General features: G+C 38.7%; 1 protein-coding gene and 1 pseudogene across 1 annotated transcript in view; both read right to left on the bottom strand.

The window, feature by feature from the left end:
• Positions 1–24,597, bottom strand: part of Scp2 (Sarcoplasmic calcium-binding protein 2) — a 225,486-nt gene that overhangs the window by 55,845 nt on the left and 145,044 nt on the right. Inside the window, exons 2-4 of the mRNA XM_065225372.1 lie at positions 21,999–22,120; positions 14,229–14,281; positions 14,039–14,158 (exon numbers count right to left, since the gene is read on the bottom strand). Of these exons, the coding sequence (XP_065081444.1) occupies positions 14,039–14,158; positions 14,229–14,281; positions 21,999–22,056 (231 nt within the window). The 5' untranslated portion in view covers positions 22,057–22,120. The remainder of the gene's footprint in view (positions 1–14,038; positions 14,159–14,228; positions 14,282–21,998; positions 22,121–24,597) is intronic.
• Positions 9,798–10,867, bottom strand: LOC135703981 (uncharacterized; annotated as a pseudogene).

Genomic DNA, 24,597 nt, shown 5'->3' with positions numbered 1-24,597 from the left:
GGAGGTCACTAGGACGCAGGGTATTGCGACTTGAGTCACAGAATTGTGAGTATTCCTAAATTATTGTAAATTACAATCGTGTTATATATTTTAGCTTTAAAGCATTCGCATAATAAATGGATTCGCTAAAAGAACCGTGACATCTACGTCTGCGTCTCGTGCACCAACATCAATAAAACAAATTCTCGTCCTCCGAACACTGTCTATCGTTTCGCTAGGGGCACGGGTGCTCCGTCAAACATTTTATTAAAAAAAAGTGCTCTGCCACACAAAAGGTCTGAAACCCCCTGCTCTAGTACAAAGTGCTAGTATACCCATGAGATAGGTATGAATGTTTTGCTTTGTCGTGCAAAATTTGTTAATTTTATTTATATAAAACCTATTTTGCTCATTTGCCGCTATGTCGGTGCGTCTATTTAAAGCAATTTGCATTATTTGACTCCAACATCTCTTTAAACCATTATCTGCAGACACCCCCATCATTATAATTATAATCACTAATATGATTAAAAAGCTATCCCCATTCATACTGCAAACAAGCATACCGGACGTCACACATCGTTTCTGCCGAAGAGAACAATAGGAATTGCACAAATAGTGGCCAATTAAGATGATCTACATATTAATGAGGTCCAAGCAACGGTAAAAAAAAAATCGTTCCGATGATGTGGGTAACCGGGCACAATCCGGGTCATAGAGGGCAGCTCTGCATCTAGCAAAACTTCCTCTCTGCTTTGCTTAATGGAACCGGATTTATTATCCGAACCGGACCAGGAAGTATGCTCCGCTGATGGTGACGGATCAAGTTCCGAAATGGAATGCAAAATTAATTTTCTAATCCCTACCGGTCAGAGCGTTTAACGGAAAGCTTGAAATTAACAGAAGCATGATGGAATTATAAAACTTTTCAATTTACTGTGTGGGAACTTTCACTTTGGTTTCCATGCGTTATACGTTCTGAATCTGCCTTCAGGGAGCAGGCAAAGCTTGAACCTTTTTAATTAATAATTATAACTGTTTTCCATCATCATACGAAAAACAGGAATACAAAAATACATGTCCCAATGGGCATATCAAATCACCGAGAATCGAGATGCTCATCGAAGATCGACTGCTGATGATTCTTGATATAATTGTACCACCCAACTTCAGAATGCAGCATATCAACAACTAATTGGAGTTTACGTAACAACAGCATCAGCATTGCTGTTATATTTTGTTGAAAAAATGCGCAATTTTCTTAATTACTTCGTAGAATATAATGATCATAATTTATATTTATTCGAGCAAACAATTTACAGATTAAGATAGCCAAAACCTTATCCAGGTTGGGATCAGCAGGAGCCTTAAATCAAGCGGGGTGCGGCGTTCTCGAGGAAAAAGTCTTCTCCCTTCAAATCCAGAATTTTCACAACAAAATTCTTCCCTCGGGTATTACGTTTCCCCTACAACCATCACTTGAACGTATCCAACTCGACTCAGCATATAAATCTACAAGGGCACATTATTACCGATCACATCGTTTCCAGCTTCTCATGCCTATGGTCCCTTCCTGCTTCATGATGGTTCTCATTCCAGAACGGAAGAGTTACATTGTTTTCACCCCTCGTTGAACTGCTTATTCCCTGGATCAAATATCAGCTGCTGAGTGGCCAACTCACATTTTTACGCTTGGATTCAAGGGGGTGAAAACGGCCATAAAAACACTATCCGCAAACTTTCTAACGGCATTCAACCCCTTTTGTTCTATTCCTGGATTGTTTTTCTTTTATATCTGACTCCCCAAGGAAAATAAAGCTCGCTCCTAAAGTTTGATCGAAAAAAAAATGAGAAACTGCATCACGGAACCCTCTTCTCTTGCCATCATCCACATTCGTCCATGCCACCCAAGGAGTCTCTCGAGTGTCACAAATTCAACGAGAAAGCACACATAATAAAACGACTTTCGGTGGCGACTTTCGTGAAGCCGAGAGTCTGTCGTTTTTCATCATGTTGTCCTGCTGCACTCTCCAGGAGGAATTATCCTTTCGGCCATTTCTATATTGTGGGTGGCAGATGGAGAAACGTGGCTTGGTAACCGGAGAGAAGGCGTGAAAAATGATGAAAAGTCAGTCTACTGTAAGGTCAGAATTATAAACTGTGGTTGAAGGATTGCATTTCATCTTAGCTTTGCAACCCTCACTGTCTTATGAAACATTGCAGACTGAGGTGACAAGGGAATGTAACACACGATTAATTTTGATTATCGAAAATGACACGATGATACACAGTTGAAAAACAACACCAATTTTTTAAAAACTTTGGAATCAAGCTTTCTTCTTTGTTGAATTATCAAAATACAGGAGTCTCCCGTCCACCCACTGCAATTTCTTGATCAATTGAACTGATTTTCAGTAAGTGACAATTTTATGATTGACCCTTATAACATACAACCGCAATTGAAATACAGTTATTTCCCGATTTTGCCAGCTTTTTTTTCGATTTTGTCAGCCTGAAGATTTTGCTGAACTTTTTGGTTTTTAAGCATGAATACTCAAGCATTTCGCTCCAAATGACACTTAATTGTTTTGTCGCAACAATCAATAACAAAGGTAACTCAAATAAACCTCAATTATTGCGACACTGCACAGCTGTATCGAGTCGCTCCCGATAAAGGTAACTAGGTTGCGGATTGAGCTGGGATGGCTGCAATACAAGTTATGGGCAGATACTCAATTCAAGAAGAAGGTTTCGTAATCGCCAAAATTAACGGAATATTCATATACAGTTGCTACGCACCCGATGGACGATGGAGCAGTTCCACGAGACCACGTAATATATATGGAACTCGATCATCAAAGTTTTCAAGTGGTATAGTAGGACATCGATCTGTCAAACTGATTATACCAGCTGTAAAATTAGAAAGGGATCAAGGGCGTAGTCAATTCTATTAAAATAATCCTAACGAGGTTTTTGATTCTATGTTTTCTTAGCACTCTTTTTTTTTATAATGCGTTTATTTTTCCAGGCTCATTTGCCGTAGCTTTGCGGAGCCGATGATCATTGTTTGGGTTACAAAATTACTTAAAACTAAAGTTAGTAAAGCGGGGGCCGATTACTCGCGGCTATCTCAAGGTTAGTGGTAACAAATTGTAACAAATGGATGGCAGAGTAGGGATTGAGAACACAAGGTTTGGAGAGCAATATGCTCTTGATCTCGAACTAAGCGACACTCTAATGAAAAAGACAAACATGGGGGTACACCGATGGGCGGCTAATAACTTGGGAGAACACAATATGACACTAACTACTAAATCCTCAGATCTATCCGTTTTAAAAACACATAAATTAAATTGCAATAGTCGAGATCTTGGCTCGCCAAGATGTCTCTAACGGGCCGCATATGTTATTTTCCTCGGGCCCTGAGGGAAGTGGATAACTCGGATCTAGCAACACAATGGAGGGTGCATGACCAAAGCACGTGGTCGATATCGTGATAGCCACTACCACAAGCGCACAAATTGCTGCCTGCGAGCCCGATTCGTAAGAAATGCGAGTCTGACGAGTAGTGATTGGACATGAGCCTTGACATGACACGTATAAAGTCACGGCTCAAATCCAATCCTTTGAACCACGGCTTGTTCGATACCTGTGGGAGAATAGAATGTAACCATCTTTCCAGATCACTCTCATTCCATTTTTGTTGCCAGTTGGTGAGGACTTGCTGACGGGTAATTGAAAAAAAATTCTACAAAGGCGATTTGTCGATCAAAAATATCGCCTTCCATAGCGCCCACCTTAGCTAGCGAGTCCGCGAAACAACGCCATCATCTGCAAGCTGCGTTAGCGAGCAATTTTCATCAAGACAACCATCAATGTCTTTTACATTAAAATTATAAAGAAGGGGCTTAAACATGAGCACTGGGGGAGACCTATGTAACTAATTCGTGATGCTGTCGAGTTTCCATGAGAGAAGCTCATATATTTCTCAGACAACAAGTTGCTCAAATAGTTGTTCATAATTGGTGAAAGCCCACTATCGTGGAGTTTATCCGAAAGGACGTCGATACAAACAGAATCAAAAGCCCCCTTAATGTCCAAGAAAACTGAACCCATTTGCTGTTTTTGCGCATAGGCCAGTTGAATTTCAGTTGAAAGCAACGCAAGACAGTCGCTCGTTCCTTTGCCTCTCCGAAATCCAAATTGCGTATCTGAAAGTAAACCATTCGACTCGACCCATTTGTCTATACGAAAAAGAATCATTTTCTCCAACAATTTCCGTATACAGGACAGCATCGCGATGGGACGGTACGAGTTATAATCCGACGCAGGTTTACCGGGTTTTCGAATGGCGATAACTCTTACTTGCCTCCAGTCATCCGGAACAATGTTGTGCTCCAGAAATTGATTGAATAAGTTCAACAAGCGTCTCTTCGCGACGTCTGGGAGATTTTTGAGCAAGTTGAACTTGATTCTATCCATTTGCTATTGTATTTGCTGTGTGAAGCATAACATAAATTAACGTTTACATAAACAAGATGACATTTTTTGCCGATTTTTAAGCGATGACCTGCCACATAAAAAAAAATGTAATTTTGTAATTTTTGTAATTATGAATTTGTAATTTTTGTAATTATGACCAATATGACCAAGCGAATACTTGTTTATTTCTTTAAATTTATGTGGGTATTTTTTATTTCAATTTTCTTCCTCTATGATAAACTTAGATAACAAATGTATCCACCTTATTATTCTTCTTCTTCTTCTTCTTATTTGCATTTCAAGCTTATTGCATATCGCATATTAGCTTATTGCGTGCTCTCAACTTAGTGTGCTAGATGCACTTCCACGGTTATTAATTGAGAGCTTTCGATGCCTGTACCATTTTTGCATTGGTATAATTGTGTGGCAAGTCCAATCATACTTCTATGCCCAGGGAAGTCGAGAAATTTTCCAACCCGAAAAATTCCTAGACCGAACCGGGAATCGAACCCAGCCACCTCCAGCATGGTCTTGCTTTGTAGCTGTGCCTTTACCGACTGAGCTAAGAGAGGCTGTGGTGGAACTTCTTCTTCTTGGAATTAATTCGTAAAACAAAAAATAAATCTCTGGATATTGTATTTTGAGCTGACGTTGCATCTTTCCATTCGCAAGAATTTTGCAAGGACAAATGAAATCGAGCGCTTATCGATACCTTTAACACCCAAGGTTTCAACCTTCTCTATGTTTCTCAATTGCGTACAATTGAATGTTTCTGCTCGTATCCCAACATAAAGATCTGCTGGCTGGTTATCTACAATATGACTGGTTTACAACGTGCTTGATTGACTTCTGTCCGACTTAAAAACACGCGTTAACACTCCGAATACAGTGGGTAACAAACTTTACGCCGACTTCGAAGCCTCCGAAAAACGCGTAACGGCAAGTTTGCAATGCCATAACTTAGCCATTTCTTAATGAATTTCAAAAATTAAGGTACCTTTAGAATTCTTAGGGTGTGTACATGTTTATGTCACGACCACAAAATCATTCTTATATCACAGTTCCTAATGTTTTTGGGAAAAAAAACTTCGGAATTTTAGGATCAGTTTCATTGGTTGACCTCTTTTACGGATGTTTTGGACTTACCAGAGGATGGCCCCATGGCCATTTGGGTCCATGTTTATGTCATGACCCCAAATTCTTTCTTATATCGCAGTTCCACATGCTTTCGAAAAAACCGTAGAACTCTAGGATCAGTTTCATTGATTGGCCATTTTTAAAGATGCTCCAGATCTTGCGGAGGACGGTCCCATGACCTTCTAGGTACATGTTTATGTCACGACCGCAAATCAATTTATATATGACAATTCCAAGTGTTTACGAAAAAACCGTGGAGGATCAGTTCCATACATTGATCACTTTTACGGATTTTTCGGATCTTCCGGAGGATGGTCCGATGGCCATCTGGGTTCATGTTTATGTAACGATCCCAAATTCATTCTATCATCTCAGTTCTTAGTGTTTTTCAAAAACTGCGGAGCTCTAGGATCAGTTACATGGATTGACCACTTTTACGGATGTTCCGGATCTTCCGGAGGACGGTCTCATGGCCATCAAGGTCCATGTTTATGTCACGTTCCCAAATTCATTCTATCATCTCAGTTCTTAGTGTTTTTCAAAAACTGCGGAGCTCTAGGATCAGTTACATGGATTGACCACTTTTACGGATGTTCCGGATCTTCCGGAGGACGGTCCCATGGACATCCAGGTTCATGTTTATGTCACAACTCCAAATTGCTTCTATCATCACAGTTCCTAATGTTAAACAAAATACGGAGCTCTAGGATCAGGATCGTGGATTTACTACTTTTACGGATGTTCCGGATCTTCCGCTGGACGGTCCGATGGCCATCTGGATCCATGTCCCACATTCATTCTTATATAACAGACCCTAATGTTAAAAAAAAACGCGGAGCTCTAGGATCAGTTTCATGGATTGTCCACTTTTACGGATGTTCCGGATCTTCCGGAGGATGGTCTCATGGCCATGCAGGTCCTTGTTTATGTAACGACCCAAAATATTTTTTTATATCACAGTTCCTAATGTTTTCAAAAAATCTGCAGAGCTCTAGGATCAGGTTCATGGATTGACCACTTTTACGGATGTTCCGGATTTTTTGAGGACCGTTCCGTTGTCTCCAGGATCCATATATAGGAACCATAACTGTTTTATGGCTAATTGTGAACATTTGTGCCCATTAATCTAAATTACAGATCTTGCGCCACTCGCAAAACCCTGCAAACACACTTTTCAAAAAAACGTGTACACCCAACCGGTGGATGTAAGATTCGCTTACAATTATGTGGGATTCATCATCAGAGGATGTAAGTGGAGACCGCATGAACCGAGGATGTGATATACCTAGCTGCGGTCCAATGCAAGAAAATTGGAGACCGAAAAATGTAGAGTGTATTAGTGAGGTAAATTAATTATGTCAAAAAAAAAAATAGGAAAAAGCTTGCCGACTGGACTCGAACAACGAACGTTGCGGTTACCAGACCTGTGCTTTCTCCATGCCTCTGAATAAGAAAAGCAAACAAGAAGCGCTCATTTCGTCTCACACTCGACTTCGTATGCTTTTTCTGCTGGAGAGATTCGAGGCAAGTGTGTGTGTCGTTCTACCATGTTATACATAAAAATCAAGGCAAATGTGTATGACAGAACACGAAATAAAAAGGCAAAAAACCATTACATCGCCTGCAAGGTCAACTTCTAACATTCGCTGCGATTTTCATGCACAGAGGATGATAGGAAATGGAACTAACATTCATTGTAATAGATTTTTGGTTTGCGTGTAACAACTCTTTTCGCTTTTTAAAAAAGTAGACGACTCTATTTTCAATATTCTTGCAATGCCTTTTCGGTAACTCTGTAACTCTTTACTCCTATGGAAAAATGCGAACGTCAGTCTGTGCGTGAAACATGTTAGACATTTCGTTAACCTTTCACTCCAGTGAAAAATATATTCCATCTTAATATTTGCATGAAGAGATAGCGGCTCGCTGGTAAATACCATGGTGGAGTGAAGACAAAAGACAAAATCCGCTAGATTTCAAGCACAGACTTACAGATTGGCTTTTATCATACACTCAAAAAATTCCACACGTCATCATCATGTGTCTCACACTTAATTTTGCGCTTATTGTAAAACACATCCATTTCATGTGTGAATCTTATGCTATGAACCATGCCTGAACACTATGGATTTGAATTGTGACACACTTGGATTCTATGTGCCTCATATGGTGATATCAAAAGCTTTGCACACCATAGTTCAATATTCTACAATATTCTACTTTATCGAATTCTACTTTACCGACTCTAAAAATGAATCGACAAATATATAAACAAAACTGCCAGAGGCCAGAGCTTTCACATATATTTTTAATGGGTCTGATTTGGGATTCGATCATGGACTGTTGGGGTATGCTGCTGCCGGAGTCTTCGTTCGATCTCACTGTGCCACGGTTGTTCTCATATATGAGGCAGGTTTATAGGATAAAGTCACAACTCTTGTTATCGATGTTTACCTTTCTGAGCAAGCAATTCACATCGTATTGAAATGCAAAACACTGTAAATCCATCTGTTTTGAACAGTAGTGTGATTCAATGTGCAATACACTTGAATAGATAGTGGAAGATTATCAACTTTTCAAAGTTTGAAACACTAGAAATTAACGTGTATAACACATTGAACTAAGGTGAAATACACTTAAAGTAAATGTGATTGTGCATTGAAAAAATCAAGTGTTTAAACACTTCGATCAAACGTGTGGAATTTTTTGAGTGTAATGCTTGGGGTTGCGTTACACAGGATTGCCTTGGGAGGAAATGTTCCTAACAATATTTTCTGTTGCAGTGGTGACTGGATTTTTGGGAATATTTTGAGTCGCTCTGACGAAAAACAACGAACTTTTTGGTTATTTCACGCCTAGAACGCTATTGAGTTTAACACATTTGGAAACAAAAAAGGTGTACCATTTGAATTTAAACACGTCTCAAAATCATTTTCAATCTAATTCATACTTTGAAAACCATATAATTGTTCACATATAAGTAATTTAGAATTGTCTGCAAAATTGCAAATATGTTGAAAAATTAGTTTTTACACGTGTTTCGAGTAGAATGCAATGAGAGTGTAAGATCTCGAAATCAAAACAACAACAAAAACCAAAACAGACACGACACTTTGTTGTTGTTTTGCTTCCGAACAAAAATCAGTTGCGAGCTACGATTTTGATCAGTAGAAGTGAAATTATTATCGGAGCAATCATCATATGTAAGTTTTACCCCTTAAATTATCGGAAATATCTTAAGACTTAAGAATTTATAGTTTTGTGTATCCTCTTTGTAGAATCTACCATGGATCGGAGGAGTCAAAGAACGAGATGTTTTCGTTCCCTGAAGACGTTCCAGAATGCAGCTATCAAGCAGAGTACCTACTCGAAGCTCTCGATGAGGAATTTTCTGATCAAGATCCACTAAGTGACGTCAGCAACAAGGAAAGTTCTGGTCCAAAATCTTCAAACAAACGGAAGAAAATAGAAAAACGTGTTGAGCTCCGTGAACCAGCCAGCAGCCAACTTGCTCTCCGTGGAGTTTTCTTCAAGCGACGTTTTGTTGGTGAAGCTTCGGGAAGTCAATTCTCTTCTGCAACAGTTACCGGGAATTCGGTCGAGGAAATGATGCGAGGTGTTTGGAAGATTTTGCAACCTGTCTTGTGTCGGGAAATCGTATTTGTTGAAAACAACGGTGTGCAGGTTCCAACATGGGCTGATAATGATCCTGATGTCAGTGCAATGAGCAAGTTTGTCATAATGCAAGATCAAGCCCAGAAGCGACGTCTTACTATCGATCAAATTGATAGCAAACTACTCGTATCAGGGAGAGAGAAGGAAATAAGGATTCACGTGCACATCTATTCAAACGCAGTGTCTTGTAGATCACTTTGGGATTTGGCTGACAAGCCAGTAATTCGTTTTCAAAACGCAGATCGTTCAGGAGCACCAAACAATCAGACCTTGACTAATCTGGCAAAGGAACTTCAGGATCTTCATGGACATCATTTCACCGGACATTCAAGTGCCTGGAGGCTCTGGGCTAACTACGTTCACTCGGCTTCTCCCCATGAACAAGAACGCCGAATGTCTGAAATGCCTCCGAATTTTTTTGCTGAAATTCTTCCGATCGGCGCCATTATCAGAGGCTTTTAGAATGGAAACAACCCGGAGTGGGTTGTCTGTAGCAAGCACGATAAACTGTTACATTACTTCACTTACTCACTCATATTAGATTCGAAATTTAGGTTTTCGATGGTTTTAGACAAACCAACTGTAGGATTGAATGTTACCCCGGGTAGATACCTACAGTGCCGGAAAATTTTAGTACAATCGTAAGAAGAAAATGCTGAGAACGTAGATATGGCTACATGAGATAGATTTTCGTTTCGGTTTTGATTGTAGGTTTGCTTCATTGAATTTTCGGTGATTCCGAATACCAATTCAATCGGATTGAAAAAAGGACAGTATGGGGGAAGAAAAACTGGAATGATTCCGATTGATCGCAAATACAATACGATGTTCTGATCATAGTGGATACGAGCACCATCTAGTATCCACACAGAACTCGCTCCCGGATATCGATATACCTTTTTGTTTCGAAGAGCGAATTAACGACAGCATTCAAAAAATATTTTTCTAGTGAATGTTCCCTCCGTTTCAACACTGTCCAGCATCCCATTCTGACCCAAATAACACAAAAATGACACTCTTGGACGCCTAACAAATTCACCGCAATACACCAGTTTTTCTCCTTTAACCCCATAACCACGGTTGCGCAACATACCGCGGTTATCTATAGACACTTCATCTAAAAACACGAGATTGAAAAAATCCCAATCTATTGAGTTGAGCTCCGAAAAAAAAAACGAAAGATTTCGTGCTCCCTTATTTGGATAGCACGCCGTTCGAGGGCTTTCCATGTCAGACCTTCCGCATGCAAAATTCTGCATATGCTCGCTGCACTTATTGTCACCTGGTAGTTCCGATAGAATAGATTGCTGCATTCATTCAAAAATAATACCGGATTGTTCTGGTACTGCTGTACAATCCAGTATCTGTGCTCTGCTCGGATTTTTTTGTAAATCTGTTTCCGCTGCTTTTCCGTGACCAAGCCATCCTTCTCGTAAGCTAGAATCCAGCTCGAAATTGTAGTTTTACTCTTCTTGTAAATCACGGACAGATTAGTCCTTGAAATTCTCAGAAAATGGTATCCATATAGACAGTGGTACTTCGTATTACAGCTGGCTCGCCGACCACGAACGTTTTTCATAATAACATTAGACATGATCAACTGAAACAGACATATTTATGAATAAAGCAACTTACAACCAATTTAGTATTGAACTGGTCGATCTGTAGATAACGTATTTACATACCGGCAGGGAGTAAACAAGTACACAGCTAAAAAAAAAGTTGTGTACATTTCTGTTACTATGATGCACATAAATGGAGCGTCATAAATCATACAAATTTACATTATAAATCGTGTGAATTTATGAGACATGTCATGCAATATTCCATATATTGTATGCAACTTTCCACCTTTGTTTGCAACATTTCTTGCAAGCTGCTAGTTGACGTGAAAAGGAAGTTTACATGCATGAATGTTTGCATGCATGGATGACATCACCAGTAAAATTAAGATTTTTTTAGTGTGTATAATTCACGACAAATATTTGAATAAATATTAAGTTCGTAGAAAAAATCGTGTTTTGTGATTCGAACAGACAATCAAAAGCCAATGTTTTTGTATTCACTTCGGATAAGCATAACTGTCACTTTGACAACTCTATCAGTCATACGAATGGCCCGCACTTATTTCATCCCCGCACTTTCAAAGTGCGGAGTCCAGTAAGGTGCAAAATGCGCAATATTTTAAAACGATCTATGGAAGCCAAATATATTACCTTTCATACTAAATTCTTGTGCAATTGATGAGCAAAGATGGCGACCACTGTGATTGTGGTCCTAAAATTGAACTTAGAAAATGGTTTTCAGAAAATTTCAACAATAAATCAATCTAGGAAAAACAGCGTTGTGAAAAAAACAAAAACTGGGGTAAAATAGCCAAAAACACATACTTGTAAAGCTCTCCGGCGTATGAAATCGACTTCTCAGCCTTTTTCCGTTCCGAAATGACACTGTTCATGGCCGGAAACCTGCGTCCTTTTGAGATACTTAATGTTTGGTAATATTTGACACTTTTTTGCCCATAGCTGACCTGGGAAAGAGTGGGGCAATAGTACGTAGTCAGAGCTCTTTTTCTTAATCAACAATTTAAGAAAAATTTCATGATTTTTTTAATAGTTGTCCATAGGAGATTGTGGCCAAAATATCAAGGAATGGACTCTCGTTTATGTGATGTTATGATGACAAAGATATATTAATTTTAAATCTAAGTGCGAACTTGTGCCCCACTAAACGCTACTGTTCTCTTGTGTGCTCGATTATCAAGACAAAATTTCTTGATTGGATTCTTAACCAATTGAAAAACCTTTCATTCATCGAGCATTAATTGCACTTTCTTTGAGAGATCCTTTGAAATTACCTCCGTATGTAGAGAGTAATCCGTTGCGACAAAATCTTAGTTAATCTAATTTCCAAGTATATAATATAGATGTGTTAATCAAATAAATAAGAATAATTTTATAAGTAAATACGTTACACTGGGAAAATCATAACTGTTTATCAAATTTGTATTTGCATTTGTATTGAACATGATTTTACTTTTTTATGTGGCATTTGCGAGCCCAACTAAAAGAGATTTAAGAATCAAATTAACTGCGATGCAATTTCTGCCCAAATAAAAACTTCCCAAAATCTGACAGTAGACAGATGAAAGAGTTTTATGGCGAAGGATCAAACGCTTTGGTTGGCTTTAATTTGATGAGGGTTGGTTGCTAGTTACAAGTCATTTGAGATGAAAGTTTGATGAATCTTTTTAGCTAGGGTTAGGGTTAGCTTGAGTGGTAAAAGACGGCTGGAGGCGGTTCAGACAATTTAAGGAAATTATGCGTCAGCGTAGCAATTCCTCACTCAGAAGTTTACGATTAGCCTGATTTTACCCTAATATACATCGCGGCTCTTTGAGATTACATACAGGAATCAACCTGGGCTGCACTCGTTCCAATATGATCTACTGATTGTGAACTTTTATACACGGTAAACATCATGTTCATGTAAAGAGATTTGTTGTTGAATTTGCACTACTTGCCAAACATTGAAATTCGATGTGCAAATCTCTTGGAAGAGATCATATCGAAGCACGATGAAATCAACAGCAAATCACTTCATTTTAGATTGTATTGCACATCGTTGTTGATGTTCTGTGCCTTGAACTCGAAATGTCAACCATACTGATATTAACAATCGATCACTTTGAGTTTAAATAATGTATCCTAGGATTTCATGTTTGCTGAAAATGGGTTTAAATATATATATTGCCTTGTTCATACTGCAATTTGTAATATGTTATTCAGAATATGGTATCATATTACTATCCAGGTCACATGTGATATTGAACAACATTGCAAGGCTTGTAGTAGAAGCTAGATGAGCGTTGATCATTAAATTTGATAAGTTGGACAATGTTTTGTAATAGAAGTTCTATTATACACTATTATTGAATACAGCATCAATTTCATAATACGCTCTAGAACGCAAATTATTTCGGGAGGATATGAGGAATTAACGCTTCTCTCACTTGACTTTATTTGTTGTTGACCTGCCATCTTCGCGAGTAATGTTTGGCATGTGCGTGCAAACCAAATCAAATTCACTGGATGAAAACAGTGGTGCCAATCCAAATGATAATCATTTTGATTTAAAGGTGTTATTCAGCACATATTTTTCAATCACAAATCACTTTGTGTTTAAACGCAAATCACTTGAGAATCAATGATAAATCACTTTGATTCGTAGTGCCGCATGACAGACTAAGTCAAGTGCAAGAGCATTTGGATTAGATGTGACAATTTTTTACCGTGTAGGTTAAATCTCGGCTACGTAAAGCTATTCTGCAATCTACAAAACGTACGAATGCAAAAATGGTACAAGCTTGGTAAGCATTCAATTGACAACTGTGAGGGCAGGGGTAAACTTTTAGTTCAATTGAGACCGAATAGCTTAGAAGAAGAAGAACATGAAGATGATGAAATCAGAACAAATATCTGCACACTTATAAATTGTAGTCTTCACCCCATGTTCGATAAGCTTCTACCCGGAAACTATGTATAAATTTGAATTAACGCAGTTCTCTTCCTACTCTCTAGACAGAAAACCCTTTGATCAATCAGGGCTTCTAAAGGATTCCGCTGAATCTGGTTTTCATTCTGTCGAACATGGTTGCTGTAGTATTTTGAAGCTGGGAGGAATGGATGATTTAAGCTTAACTTTCAAACAAATGTAATTTTATATCAGATAAAAAAAAATCATTTAAAATTCAAGCTGGACCTACCTGACCATCATTGTCCTTGTCTGCCATTGAGCGTAGCCCTTCCCAGATTTTCAGCATATTCTCGTGGGTTTCTGTGTTCCGGGGATTACCGACTGGCCAGCCGCGAAGTTCACAGATTTTCTGGATTAAAGAAAAATATAATGGAATTGTAAATAAATGTATTCTGCGAGCCCAACGCTAAGAAGCTTACCTCAATTGCTAGCTCAAAATCCTTTTGATCTATTTCGCCACTCTGGTTAACATCTGAAAGTGAAATGAGAACAACATTATACAATTATTCGAATGAAAAGGAAAAGGAAACGAACACCGGTTGAAAATGAAATCAAAGTTAAACTGTCTCTTCGTGTCATGTATGAATGAAGGCAAACCCAACGAGGAATAAAGTCAACATTTCACATACAGCTTGATTTATCGTATTTCGCTTCAACGATGGACAAAACCGTATCGAGTAAGAAGGACAGATGTGTACACTCATCTTGTCTGTTGTACAAATGTGTAACAACTTTATCTACCGCTATCCCCAGTAGCACTATTTCCAGTGCCTAGGAAATAAGCTGCTAAGTGCTCTGATAGCCGTTTCCGCTATTTATTACCATTTCAAAGCAGAGAATGGCGTCTTTCCTTACTCCAAGCTTTAGTGTGTGTGGATATAGTATAATCGTTAGTGAGAAGAGCTGTTCATGCAGCCGACTGACAGCTGATGGAAACTGTACTGTCGACAGCAACACAACGATATTTTAGAATCTACTGTCGAAGCTTAAAGCTAAATGGCATATCGTTTTTTACTAGACGGGGATTAGACAAGAAATACAGTATACATGGCACCAGATAGCTCAAATGGCTAACGATATAGGGGCTACGGATAGTTCCCTATACAGTGACAACAGTGTGTACTTGTGTGATGTACTGCATGCTGGTAACAACACGAAACAGTGAAAGAGGCTAACACTCCGTAAACGGTGGGTAAAAAACTTTACGCCAACTACGAAGCCTCCGAAAAGCGTGTAGATGAATTTCAAAAAGTGTGGTACCTCTAGAATTCCTAGGGTCTGTAGATTATTTTGATCGTAAAAAGATTGAAAATAGGGTTGTCTACTTTTTTTAAAGTGAAAAGAGTCGTTACACGTTTGTTTAAAGGTGTGTTTATTAGTTCTGCAAGTGGCTTAAGATCCATAATTTAGATTATTGGACACAAATGCTCATAATTAGCCAGAACACAGTCATGCGTATGGATCCAGGAGACTGATCCTAGAGCTCCGTTTTTTTTTTTTAATATTAGGAACTGTGGTATACGAAAAAATGTGGATCGTGACATAAACATGGAGCTGATTGGCCATGGGAACGTCCTTCGAAAAATCCGGAACATTCGTAAAAGTGGTCAATTCATGAAACTGATCCTAGAGCTGCGCAGTTTTTGAAAAACACTAGGAACTGTGATGATAGAATGAATTTGGGGTCGTGACATAAATATGGACTCTGAAGGTCATGGGACCGTCCTCCGGAAGATCCGGAACATCTGTAAAAGTAGACAATCCACGAAACTGATCCTAGAGCTCCATGTTTATTTTTTAACATTAGGAACTGTGATATAAGATAGAATTTGGGATCGTTAAATAACCATGGACCAGATTGCCACCGGAGCGTCTTGTGGAAGATCCGGAACATCCGTAAAAGTAATCAATCTATGAAACTGATTCTAGAGCTCTGCGGTTTTTCGAAAATACTTCACACTGTCATATATAAATTAATTGGGGGTTGTAACATAAACATGTACCTCGAAAGCCATCGGAGCTCCGGAAGATCTGGAACATCCTTAAAAATGGTCAATCCACAAAACTGATCCTAGAGCTCCACGGTTTTTTCGCAAGAATTTGGAACTGTGATATAAGAAAGAATTTGGAATCATGACATAATCATGGACCTGGATGGTGTCTGGAAGATCTGGAACATCCGTAAAATGGTCAATCCATAAAACTGAACTGTGTTATAAGAAATAATTTAGGGTCGGAACATAAGCATGGGCCCGTATGACCATGGGACCGTTCTCCGGAAGATCCGGAAAAGTGATCCAATTCATGAAGGTCTCCTCAAACTGACGCGAAATTCTCGTGGGTACCCATACCAAAGCGGCAGTTTTTTTTTTCGCAGCCTCATAGCGATCGTGAGCAATGGATTCATCGTTGGATGAAGAAGAGACGCTTTTGCTAGTTTTATTTTACAAGCAGAAGAAAATGCGTTAAAGTATTTTGGCAATTTCCTTCATTTCAGTGATATTTGTTCACAGTTTTGTTTGATATTACAGATTTCTCACCACTGGTGATCACGGAAGTTCATGGAATTTTAAAGACAGTATGTCAATATTTGAAAAAAAAATACAAAACTTAAGGGGGTAGTCCAATCTGGAAATTTCAAAAAATCTTTTTTTTTACTTAAAAAATGGAATGTCTACTTTGACATAGACTTGACCGCAAGTCCGCAAGTGACATCGTTCCAAAGTTAGTGGACTCGTGTCCAGACGCTCCAAGCCGCCCGTTACCGGCTATTGAATTTTCGAGTTAATTACCTTTTTTTCTAGTCTTGTACGTAGCAAATTTTCAAAAGAATCAAAAGTGGATTTTTAGTGCAAGCTTTTATCTCCAATGTTTGGGTACAAAAACGGACTGTTTTTTTTTTTCAAAACGTCGCCAAATGTTTATTTTTCAACCAAATCAAAAACGGCTACGTACAAGACTGGGTCATCTAACAGATAATAACCACAAAAAAAAATCGTTGTTCTAGCTCCAGTGGTGTGACCGCCAGACGTCCCGCCCGGCGACGACTCAGACGGGAGGTCTCCTGGGGAACCAGGTGCAGCGGCTACAGGAGACATCCAATCGCGCCAAAAAAAATCTCAATTGAAGAAGACATTTCAATTGACAAAACCATGCATTCCTTTTTTTAATTGATCGTTATTTACCCAAAAAAAAAAAACAAAAAAACGTGAATAAGACCTATTTTTCATGCCGCCAGAGTGGACTACCCCCTTAACTTCCCCTGGAATACATATCATCAGAAAAATTTGCAGATCTTCGGAAAATTTCATAGACAGAACATCAGGGAAATTCGCATAACTTCAGAGAAATTTGCAAAACTCCAAAGAAAGTTTGTATATCTTCAGATAAATTTTCAGAACTTCAGGAAAATTCGTAGATCATTAAAAACATAGCAGAATTTCAAAGAGGTTCACAGAACTTCAGAAATGTTGATAGATCATCAGAGAAATTTGCAAAACATAAGGGAAGCTCACAGAACTTCAGGAAAGTTCGTAGATCATCAAAGAAATTCAAGCTGAAGCTTGAAAAATATATCTTCCGAGGAATTTGTGAAAGTTCACGGAAGTTCATAGAATATCAAGGAATTTCGTAGAACTTCAGTGAAATGTGAAGAACTTCATACCTGTGGGCATGTTTAGCTGTTGAATATTTCCAGAAGAATGATCATACTGAAGTCTTGGGTGTTTACGATAATTTCTGAGCCTGCTGGTGTCTTTTAAGATTTTTTCGAAGAACTTTGAACTCTCGGAAAGTCTATTGAGTTCGCTTTTAGTATTCTCCCGATATTTCAGATGAATGATCTCAGGATTTTTTTTTAGTTCAACTTAATCACTTCTCCCGAACTCACCTTTGAATTCATTTGTCATACTCCTAAAAAAAATCAATGGTTTTATTCTCAGAACTGAATTTATTTCTAAAATTGCTTCTATGGATTCTCTCCTTCCCTTGGAATTTAACTTACAGTTCCTAAATTCTCCTTACAAATAAATGTAGTTCTACTAACATATTCCTTAGATTTAGCATAGCATACGCAATTGTACAAATCGTGGGTAAACTATCCTCACAAATACCTTAGGTTTCTCCTCCGGAAACTTATTTGAAGGGCAGTGAGTTTATAGCACTTTACTGATATTTTTAGAAGTTGAGCGAATTCCAAGTAGAGCAAGGAATTTTGTTGAAATTCTTGGAACTACATGGAAGCTCTGCTAGAATTTGGAGAATTTTGGGGGGATTCAAGGAGTTTTGTAGATGAAAATATTGTAGAAATTCCAATGATAGTCGGAGATCTTGATCAAATTTCAGGGAGCAGTAAATTAAATTTACAAGTTCAGACATCTTTGAAAAAATATTTTAGAACCAATTCTATAAAGGTTTCCGTTTTTGCCATTAATTTTAACACCTGAAAATCACTTTCTGTACAAAAAAGTTGGATGGTGGTGTACAAGACACGACCGCATTGCTGACGTAGGACTACGAAATTTTTGTTCGATTTTTTAGTTATTAGATTTGATTTTTATATCATTTTGATGTATTTAGTGACAAATCGAATGGGTGAATCATGGGTTACAATATATAAATTCTATTCTAACTCTTTTCTTAAATGACGTTGAACGTCCGTTTTGTTACGTTGGTGATAAGTTTTAACCTCCGAAACCGTACATAGTGCGTCCCTGTCGCTTCAGAGCGTAGACGACATCCATGGCCGTGATGGTTTTGCGCTTGGCGTGTTCAGTGTGGGTGACGGCATCACGGATCATATTTTCTAGGAACACCTTCAGCACACCTCGGGTTTCCTCGTAGATCAGACCGGAGGTACGCTTGACACCACCACGTCGAGCCAGACGACGGATGGCAGGCTTGGTTATACCCTAGATGTTGTCACGCAGAACCTTCCGATGACGCTTGGCGCCTCCTTTTCCAAGACCTTTGCCGCCCTTGCCACGACCAGTCATTGATGCTTGTTGTTTGTCGTTGAACGGGTGAATCGAAACTAAGCCAAAAGCGTAGTTAGCAACCTGTTATATAGACAACCAGCTCTGCCGGTACCATATTTTCTCGCTTCCTATTGGCTATATGCAGTCATGGTGATACAGTGATTCTGAATTGGCAACAAAATGTTCCGCAATTGCATCCTCCCTATACGTACACACCCGAAGATCGGAGGCAAATGTCACTTACACTTGTTTCATCTAGGAACCATTATCTGATGACTGTGTTGGGGAAGCAGTACATGCATGCACCTAATTGGTGGATTTGTTAGTTATTTCGAAGCTTTTGGACAATGCTTGGCATTTACCACTTTTTCAATAGTTTCAATTAGAAAATCAACAGTTAATAGCATTGTTATCGGTGCGTAGAAAGGTTTCTGATCGATTGGTGATAAAATAATTGAAATTGGTCCAGGGGCAGCTAAAATATTATCGTTCAAAATCTTCCATAATTTCATTCTTCGGCGGCAAAAACGCTGCAGACAGCGAATCGAAAGCGAACGCAAAAAGAACGCTGGCAAAACGCGCAAACAGCGTCAACTTGCCGCGTTGGTTTGAGCGCTTCCGTAAGCCGCCATGCATTTAAAACGCGGCGAATTTTCCGCCGCCCGCGTTAAAAACGGGCCACTTTGGGGGGACCTTGAGCTCCGTGGTTTTTTTCGAAAACATTTCGAGCTGAGATATATGAATGAATTTGGGGTCTTGACATAAACATGGACTTGGATGATCATTGGACCATCCTCCGGAAGATCTGGAAGATCCGTAAAAGTAGCGCGTTTTTTCGAAAACTTTTGGATCTGTGACGGTCCTCCAAAACATCCGGAACAACCCTAAATTGGTAAATCTGTGAAACTGATCCTAGACCTCTGCAGTTCATTTTTAACACTTTGAACTGTGATATAAGAAAGAATTTTAGGTCGTGACTTAAAAATGGATCCAGATGGCCATGGGATCGTCCTCTGAAAGATCCTGAACATCCGTAAAAGTGGTAAATCCATGAAACTGTCCAAGACCTCCACAGTTTATTTTTTTCAGAAATATTAAGAACAGTGATACAATAATGAATTTGGGGTCGTGACATAATTATGGCCAGGATGGCTATGGGAATCAGCCAATCAACAATCTTATTTATACGAAATTCCTCGACATTTTTGTATACAAAGTGTTCAGCATCAGCTGACGATTTCAATATGCTTGAAGATGAGCCAAAAATCTTGAATTGAACTAGCTAACTTTTACTATGTATGTGTGTCCGTCTACATTTAGCAATACAGTTGTATTCGTGCAACCTGGTGGTGTGAATATCTAGCCATCACGTAGTAGACGAAAATATATAAACAGAAGACGAATAAAAAACACGGTCTAAATAGTATCAGTTTCATGCAATCAGCACTCTTATGGATGTTCCACTTCTCGAGTATTTGCCTTGTAAAATTATGGTCCTGGAAGCTGTCTGAAGTCGGCCTTTACATAGGTTTCATCATGCATAAGTATGCACCCACCGGGCTTGGTCAGTAGGTTGTCATACAGTTTTCGAGCACGGTATCTAGCTAAGGTATTCTGCTTGAATGATTGATTTGGTTGCATATTGGCGTGGTATGTCTGTAAGCCTTAGCGATAGCGAATTCGCTGCACTGTACTACGGGCATCATACTTTTTACTCAAATCACGATCGGACATACCTGGGTTGCTTCTGATGGACCTCATATCTTTTCTTTCCTTGGAGCTTGCGATTCGTCTTCAAGGTTTCCCTGTCCGTATTGAGCACGCGCCATACGGTGTTTCTACGAAAACTCAACACTTTAGCCAGCTTGGACGCGGACCACGATGGATTTTCCAAGTGACTGTGCGCGACATTTTTTCTACGCTCCTCTTGCATGGTGACTGTCTCCAAAACAAGAGCGTTTATGAACTGAAAAAATACACTGTTATTGTTATTGTCATTGTCAACAAATAAACTTCAAAAGCTTTCGTCAACGTCTACTTGGAGTGCTGTAATAAGTAAAAGAGTTTGTTCCATAACTAATTGGGCCATGGTTTGTTTAGTAATTCTCATAAACACTTCAAATGGTTTGGGGTACAATCAGTTTCTAGCCAAACGATCCATTTCACTGTGAATCGAAAATTTCAAATGTTGCCTTAGTCTAAAACACTCAACCGGGAAATGTAAGATTGTAGTATAGATTTACATAAAAGTATGCAGATTTTTTATTGTTTCGCCGCATGAGCAGGGTTGCTTCCACTCACTTGCTATAAAAAATGTTTTTCGAAATTATGATATTATTAGATGATATAACGATATGCTTTGCTTAAAGAAACAAGAAGAGGGTGAAAATAAAATGTTTGTCTCATAAAACCTGTCAATTTCAGAGTGTCACAATCAGCGATCTTATGATTCGTGAGAGTTCATTCAGAGTGAGCAAGCAATATTAACAAGTTTTACATAATTCGGTTGTTTGGAACGGGGGTGACGCGCTTGGCATAGATGGCCCACAGCGGCCCACGACGAGCAACTGAATCCGATCAGTAGCTGTGCGGTTTTTTCCTCTTTCTTCGGTGAATGGACGCTTTTGTGGCTCGCTGCTTGCCGGCAGCCTTTCGTTGTGCACTGGAGAACAATGTTCAACGCCACGCGCCGAAAGCACTGCTGCTGCTGCTGCTGATGACGACCGACCGGACACCACCACATATTGAGAATCTATGTTAGGGAAAGCGCTTTTTGCAGGCAATCGGTGATAATTTTGATCACCATTGCAACAGTTGGACATTTGTATAATTTTCAATAGTGAGCTATTGAAAATTTAAAAAGTGGTAATTTTAGCAGATTTGTAAAAACATTTCCAATTGATTTGTATGTTTAGAATTAAAATTCATCTGCTATTGACAGAGTTATAAGTGGTCAAAACCTGACTACTCTTCGTAACGGGGTTGATTTTGGGTTTTTTTTTTTGTAATTGCACCCCCGATATGTTACCGAAAGACGTAATCCTACGTCAAAAATGTCTTATACACTACAGTCCTTTGTAAGTACTGCTATTACATTTGTCGTAAGAAACGTATTTACAAAATATGTAAAAGTTTCTCCCATACATTTGCTGTTAATGCCATACATTTTGCATAAACATATATCACATGATTTGTTTTCTAACTACAACTTACCGAAAAACACGTTGAACACGTACAGAAGCTTGTTCTTGCGGAACTCGGAGATTGACATGTTTGGAGGTTGAGTTGTTTTGACGGTTCAGTCGGATAAAGGCTTACAAACAACAAGGCAAAGTCTGGAATGAATGGAAAGAAAAATATTACATTTATTAGCTAATCCAACCAGAATTAAATTGACATAAAACATATTTAGAGAACTTTTCGAAGATAAATTGAACCTTCTACTGACTGAATTACTGATTCGATGTCCTACCGATAAATTTTAATACTTTACACACTATCGTTTGCTTATTGAGGTGCAAAAAAAAAAAAAAACAATATCCGAGACCAAATTGTTATTTCCACTGAGATCTCAGCAAAGCTTCATGCCGAAATTGCCAAGATTCGTCATTTTAAACTATGTGCGCACTACATTCTACAATGATGAAGGTAAAGTTCAAACGTCCAACGTCAATGTCACACCGTCGATTAGAGGAACTTAAAATTGAGTAAAAATTTCTTCGATGTTCCCCAAAAATTGGCTTCAATATCAAAAAAAGATACGATAATTTTACTCAGCTTACGAGTAAACTCATATACTGCGTAAAATTTTCATGATATTTAATGCGAAGTATGAGGAAAATCGAGAAAACATTTACTCATCCTCTGAGTAACCCATCATCTGTCGTGAAAAGCAGTCAGTGTTGTGATGAACAAAATACGAACTATGATGATAATTTGAATATGACCAAACCAAAGTCGATCAGTTCACTTGAAAATGAACTTCCAAAACTGCTCTAACAAAGATGAAAAGTTCATCTAAATTGCATAGGCTCTCAATTAGCGAATCGCCTGGTACCATAACCGATTCCCTCATCCAAAGACCCCATTGAAAGCTTGAACGGAAAAGTTGCTCTAGCTTCCACTTCCACCGAGGGCAGAATGCGAAAATGAGAATTTAATACGGCTAGTTTTCGGAAATCCGATTATCAATGAGTGTTCAGACATGTGCTGAGTAAATTTATTAGCGAATCAAAGTGAAGTACCCTCCAAATGTCGTGAATCGAGCAATCAAATGAGAAAGGATTGCTTGCCTGGCCCAACATTCGTGAAACTAGACCGCATAGCAAAAACGAGTTGTGAGGATATATTTCGAATAGACTTTACTACGGGGGTGCGTGATATTTTCCCTAAGCTTGCTTTTTCAGTAGTTTGCAATGCAGCGCATGAAACAATAGACTGGCGAGAACGAACCTGCCACTCCATAATGATGAGCTATATAAGTACATCGCCTCATACCGATGTTTAAGTGGAGGCTCTTACGATATAATGAGAACGTGCAAAACCTCGTAAATTAAGATCATTAAACGAAGCTTTATTTTTTCTGCAGCCAATTCGGTTTTTATCTTTCAACTACAGAAAATCTACAGACGAAGACTGCTTTTCCAATCGTCCCAATGCTTCTATTGCTGCCGATAGAGACAAGAGCTGCTCAGCAAGGTTGGTAAAATGAGCCTGAAAATTGGCTTTTGAAGCACTTTAGTTCAACAGAATACAACAACAAGAAGAAGAACAACAACATGGAGAACAATTCTACACCGGACAGTCTGCAGTGCAGAGATGAGATTGGATGCTGAAAAAGAAAAACGAAGGCGGGCTTTGCTAGAACGGGTAACGAAACTCTTGCTTCGGAAGAAAAACAGAACCTGTTTTCCTTTAATCCGCCGTTCACTCTGAGAAAAGCCAAAGGACGAGTTAATGAAAATAAAATAGGTGTTTCTATTTTCTATTAATTATTGATAGGTGCAGAGGATAAATTAATAGCTGAACGGTAGCGTTCCATGAAGCTTGCTTAATTATTTGCAATTTGAGTCTTGAAATAAGATTAACGTTGTCTGAATCGATTTTTTCTACTGCATTGAAGATGTTGGCAAATATGAAAAGCAAGATTGCCATTGGTACCAATCACAAAGTGTAATTTGGCTGGTTTATGGATTACCTTTGATATGATGATGATGATGTCCCACCAGGTTTGAGCTGAATGATTAATCATTAAGATAATTAAGCATAACATCTTAACCAGATTAGCAATCGAACACCAACTTGGTTAGCCGTAGGTCCCCGGTCCATGAGTTGATTTGCTGATTGGTGATGTCCAAGTTTGGAAGCTGCCTCCCTGGCGTCGGAAGCATTGGTTATAGTTACAGCCATGAATTCCCTCTACTACTTTCATATTTTTCACAGCGATATAAATGCAGCGATATTCCATAGCAAAACGATATAGTGGTTTTTAGAATTTCGTAAAAATTTGTAGATTTGATTCTTATCGCAAGATATTAGACCCGTATTTTTATATTTTGTCATTAGGGTGCCCTTTCCATGTTAGGGTGGTCAAAAAAATCGTTTTTTCAGAAATGCCTTTTTTTAAATGACTTTTGAACCACTGGGCCGATTTCAAAGGTCTAAGTATCAAATTAAATTTAATTAAAAATAATTTTTAGAAATAAAACAATATTTAAAAAAAAATGTATTGACAAACATTGCCTGTATTGTTTTTATGGTTTTCATGGTTTGTAGATGAGTGTTCACTCGGCTGTCGACAGAAGCAGACCAC

Source organism: Ochlerotatus camptorhynchus, unplaced genomic scaffold, assembly GCF_037179485.1.
Source record: "Ochlerotatus camptorhynchus isolate MF236.1 unplaced genomic scaffold, CSIRO-AGI_Acam_v1.1 ptg000228l, whole genome shotgun sequence".
NCBI classification, from domain to species: domain Eukaryota; kingdom Metazoa; phylum Arthropoda; class Insecta; order Diptera; family Culicidae; genus Ochlerotatus; species Ochlerotatus camptorhynchus.
This window is presented reverse-complemented; position numbering and strand designations above follow the sequence as displayed.